The sequence below is a fragment of the Salvelinus sp. IW2-2015 genome, linkage group LG36 (genome assembly GCF_002910315.2).
Source record: "Salvelinus sp. IW2-2015 linkage group LG36, ASM291031v2, whole genome shotgun sequence".
NCBI lineage: Eukaryota > Metazoa > Chordata > Actinopteri > Salmoniformes > Salmonidae > Salvelinus > Salvelinus sp. IW2-2015.
Window position 1 is genome coordinate 25,296,083 of NC_036875.1, and position 5,230 is coordinate 25,301,312.

Consider the following 5,230-nt stretch of genomic DNA (forward strand, 5'->3'; position numbering starts at 1 on the left):
GCTGACAAGATGGTTACTGCTCAGGGGGAAGTTAGATTTGTTAAAATGTTGTTGCCAGGGAAAGTCACGCAAGGAGGACTGGGGAGGCTATATGAGTTACAGGATATCTTAGACATTTCGCAGAACCTGGGGAGAGCCATCATATACTGTACTCTGTACCAACTTTCTGCCTACAATTGTATTACTAAAGGAGAATTGTAATACTTAAACAAAGAGTCTGTGTTTCCTTTCTACTACTAATGAATACGTTTGCGAATTATATAGAACTGATCATCTGTTGAAGAAATTGACCAACAAAAGGATCTCAAAACCATAATGTATCATGGGGAAATTGAGACTGACTGACTGATCTACGAATAATAATGAGTAAGTTATTTAAGAAGTAGGGATCGTTGAAGATCAGTCAGTCGGCAGTCGCCTGCAAACCCAACATTAAGACATAGGTAAGACTGATTCACCGTGCCCAATTCACTATCCTTCACAAATCAAACACATGCAAATAGCTGTAGTCCAATTTTAGTCACTAGACCTGGTACCAATAATAACTTTAATGTAAATTCATCAATTTAAATTAAACAAATAAATAATGGGAATAATGTGAAGGGAACACTGCCGTTACCATGCTCTTCGAGGTGAATGAATTGATGAGCAATCTGAAGTGAAGAGAACATTTAGCAACTCTTTGAGGACAGTGGAAGTTGATAAAAGTAATGCCAAAGCGTTTCAGCCCTTTTGCGGTTTTACAGATTAGAGAAAGGAAGGAGGCCTTTATATTTCAAAATCGTCTCCTATGGGTTCAGGGACCAATCACAATGGGAATACAAAACAAAACCAATGGTTCCGTGTGACGTCATCAACTGGGCAGTTAGGCGTCATATTCCTATGCTTGGTTCCCTTGCTCAGGCGCTGTATGCATCAACCAATGATTGTTTGCAATGTCATCAACTGTGCAGTCTAGCAACAGATTTTAGCCTGGTTGACAGGCGACCCACATGACTATACACAAATCAAGAATTTAGAGTGAAGCACCAGATCGATGTAGCACGTGATGTGATTACCTGATCCGCAAAATACCTATCCAGGGGTTGTAAGATCTGGCATGCATTCGCAAAATCTGATTAGGGGAACACGACTGTATGAGGCCCATTCCTCTGCCTAGGTTTTGTTGACACATTCCAGATATGACAACAACGCCTGGATAGGTATTTTACGTAATTCCGGAAGCATTTTTCAGGTCTGTGTAGCAGTGGGGACATATTTAGAAGTTACACCATGGAGCCCTGCTCTGAAAACGTGAAAGCTGTCAGGAGAAGTAAAGAGGAGAAGAAACTTCTCCGAAAGCAAATCAAAGCCAGTCATACTTTACTGAAACATGAGGGTATAAGCACAGTATCACAGCCCACCAAGGTAATAACTGCAGTCTTTGTTTTGCGGGAGAGAGCTAGTGTTACGTGTTAGCTACTGTAGCTAGCTGCTAGACAGCAAGAACACATCTGTACGTTCATAAAGTAGACAGAACACGAATACAATAGCTATATACTGTGCAATGTGACTAGGTAAGTTATCTGAGAAAAGAACACAGACACGATCTAGGACTGTAATGCTAGCTACACTGATGTTTCTCTGCAGAGCCTGGTGGTGGCTAACGGTGGGCTAGGTAACGGTGTGAGCCGTGAGCAGCTCCAGGACGTGCTGGGAGAGGTCGGCGAGGTGGAAACCCTGGTTATGCCCCCACACAAACCCTACGCCCTAGTGACCTACAGGTCAGAGGTCAGCGCCCAAAGAGGACACGCCCTCAACGGACGACAGCTGCAGTGTGGGGACCAGATTGTCACACTGTACCTGAGCTATGTCAACACAGGTAAATATGTGTGTGTGGGGGTCACCATAGTTGACTCAGTCAGATCTGAAGACAAAAAAAAGTTTGTGTGTGTGTTATGCTCCCTGTAGTAACTTGTTTGTGTCTGTCTCCTTGCAGTGGACAGTGAGTTGTGGGGGTGTGTGGACCTCCCCCCAGGGTTGGTGCTGGTTGAGGAGTTTGTGTCCCCAGAGGAAGAGGCTCTCCTGCTGGATGCTATAGACTGGACGTCCCACGATGAGGATGTCACTGGTGAGCAGTCGGATTTAAACCACAACTTCACAGACACAACACATGTTCAGATATTTTAAAGATGTGTTATTCCGTCTGATCAATCAGTCAACCAGTCAACTAGTGACGGGATGTGGTGACGTCTACAAATGATGTAGACAACGCACGCATATTTATATAGAACGATCCTAAACGTCCCTTATCTGTCACTAATGTTGAAAAATATTATATTTAAACTTACTCTGCCGTTTGTCTGTGGTGTTGGTCCCTCAGCTGGTCGAAATTTGAGACAAAATATCCACATGAAAGTATTATTCAACCAACTTTAAAACACGGGTCTCTGTGTGTGGCAAATAAAAAATATGTTTGCTCATGACTGAAGGCACGTGCACAAGGCAGAAGTACACAGATGCGAACCATGCATACTAACCAAAGTCTTCCAGGTGTTTACATGGTTTCTCGCCTGTGCCAGGGAATAGAAACGTCAACTTCAGTACCGGTGCTCTAAAAAGTCAGGCAAACAATAGTTTCATGTAGATATTTTGTCTCAAATTTAGAGCAGCTGAAGGACCAACATCACGGACAATTGGAAGAGTAAGTTCAAATATAATTTCATTCAACATTCCAGCTTGTATAGGACCTGAGGACCATTTCCAGAATCAAGCACTGTCACACAGCAGGTAGCCTAGCAGTTAAGAGCGTTGGGCCTGTAACCAAAAGGTCGCTGGTTTGAGTCGACTAGGTGAAGAATCTGTCGACGTGACCTTGAGCAAGGCACTTAACCCTAATTGATTATATAAGTCTCTTTGGATAAGCTCATCTGCTAAATGACCAAAATATCCAGACGGTATGTTACATATTCACCATGTAGGTCCCCAAACAACCAATCAACCAACTGTCAGTGCAGGTTTCAGTCACTGGCTAATAATTGTTGTTTGTCTTCCAGTGCAGAAAGTCCTGAAGCACAGGAGAGTGAAGCATTTTGGTTACGAGTTTCGCTATGACAACAACAACGTGGACAAAGACAAACCGTTACCTGGAGGTATGTGTGTCTTGTCAGTCCCTATGACCATCATAGTATTGTATGGTGTTTGTGTATGGAATATACTCAGTGGTTCCCTTGCTATAAATTGATGTTTGTGGTCTTGTTCCCAGGTCTTCCCCAGGTGTGTGTCCCTGTGCTGGAGAGGTGTGTGAGGGACAGACACACAGAAGTCATGCCAGACCAGCTGACTGTGAACCAGTACCAGTCTGGACAAGGTGAGTCTAATCTCATCCAGCAGCTGTAGTACCCTCCTTGACCTCACAGGGGCAGCGTGCTCTGCAGTCAGAAGGCAGAGGACAATGAAGGTAGAATCAATGCTGCTGTAGAATCAGACTGTGAAGTGTGTGGAACTGGAAATGAACACAATCCTTATGTAAGTTATTCAGAGGCAATTTATAGACCTTTCTACTGGTTGATGTTTGGATAACTCATGTTAGTAGTGCTGGTGTTTAAAGGCATACCGTTGAGCTTATGGGTTATTTGTGTTGCTGTCAGGTATTCCTCCTCATGTGGACACTCACTCTGCCTTTGAAGACATCATTCTCTCCCTAAGCTTGGGTGCTAAGGTACATCTTCAATCTGTTTTAATTTCCTCACAGAACATTAAGTCTATACTCTGTCCCCCATCCTCTCTCTTCCCCCACCCTTTCTCTCTCTCTGTCTTTCTCGCAATGCATTGAAAAAGCTTTTCAGAGTTTTTGTGAGCGTGTTACTGTAGCTGGAGAGGCCCTCACAATGCTGCTTAGTATCCCGCAAGACACACACACACACACACACACACAACAACACACACACCACACACTACCAACACTCACACACAGCACACACACACACACCCACCACAACACAAAAACTAGAGATGGAGAAGTTTCACGTCTCATAAGGGAACATGAAGGTATGATACTGCTAGTGCTTGAAGCACATAGCTTCTTTATTCAACAACCCTCGACTCGCCGAGCCCTCCGCGATCCCTCACCACGCACAACCAAATGCAACGAGTCCAAAGCGGCTGCAAAAAGTGAAGATTGCTGGAATAATGGCGGAATCTTTGATAAACATAGATCCAAAATCCGCAGAAAGCATCACAAAGCATGCACTTAATAGTCGGGTGACGAGTGTCTCTAGCTAATAATGTATAATGGCCACGCCGCCACAGATGCGAAACGAACTGGCGAGATTTTCAGCTTCCCAGGGATTGTGTGCAATCCTTGGGAAACCATGCAGGCGGATGGCGATTATGTCAAGGCCTGAAAACATGAGGATGTAATTAGCAGTGAGATGAAATGCACGAAACAATGTCCTCAATCAGCGGATCATCTGTGCATTCAAAATTACACAACGAAGGGCTCCACGACCATATGTGATCTACCCATGGTATCTTCTGTTGCCTTTCAACATACCAGTCGCATAATATATACTATATTCTAACAGTTCGTTGTCCATAATCTTATGCCGCTCATACCATAACTCGCCCGGCCCACCATGCGATACTCTGTCCAACAACTGTTGCACGATTCAGCAAACGCTCGGCCCAACACAACTGCACATACCAGCTGTCTGCTATCTGCCCGGTCACATTGAAACCGCGGATTCGAATCCGCGAAAGAGCACACCACTGCTACAGAGTGTCCAGTGGCACTATAGAGTGAAGCATTGCCCGCTCGACGAAGTCCAGCTATACGACGCACAAAACCTGCAAGTCAGCGTCAAGACCATGGTGCGAGGACGAACGAGCACGCAGATAGCTCCCTGAGTTTTACTGACAGTTTGTCGGCAGAATTCTTCGTTGTGCCAAACCTTACTGTCACAGACAATCCCGACATGGCTGAAGAAAGCTCCGGATTGTGGGGGTCCTGCGCACTGGGCGTTGGTTAATAAACTGCTGAGCGTGTGCTGCGGCTTGTGAGCCCATTTGGACGTAGTGCCAAATTCCTCTAAAATAGGATGATTGACATAGCTGAGCTTATTTTAGAGACCATTAAGATTTACAATTTCTCTGCAACAGTGCCTGGGTGGACTGCCTGCAGGTCAGCGATGCCAGAGTGCACGCTCCCTCAAAAACTTGTGATCTTGTTTTGTTTGACCCAACGACCCTG

At 44.9% G+C, this 5,230-nt stretch overlaps 1 protein-coding gene across 1 annotated transcript in view; it reads left to right on the top strand.

Annotated features, from left to right (window-relative positions):
* The first annotated feature begins 932 nt into the window (after positions 1-932).
* The window catches only part of alkbh8 (alkB homolog 8, tRNA methyltransferase), a 10,377-nt gene continuing 6,079 nt past the window's right edge, over positions 933-5,230 (top strand). Inside the window, 6 exon segments of the mRNA XM_070437597.1 lie at positions 933-1,407; positions 1,630-1,861; positions 1,979-2,110; positions 3,036-3,131; positions 3,245-3,349; positions 3,630-3,700. Coding sequence (XP_070293698.1) covers positions 1,273-1,407; positions 1,630-1,861; positions 1,979-2,110; positions 3,036-3,131; positions 3,245-3,349; positions 3,630-3,700 — 771 coding nt within the window. The 5' untranslated portion in view covers positions 933-1,272.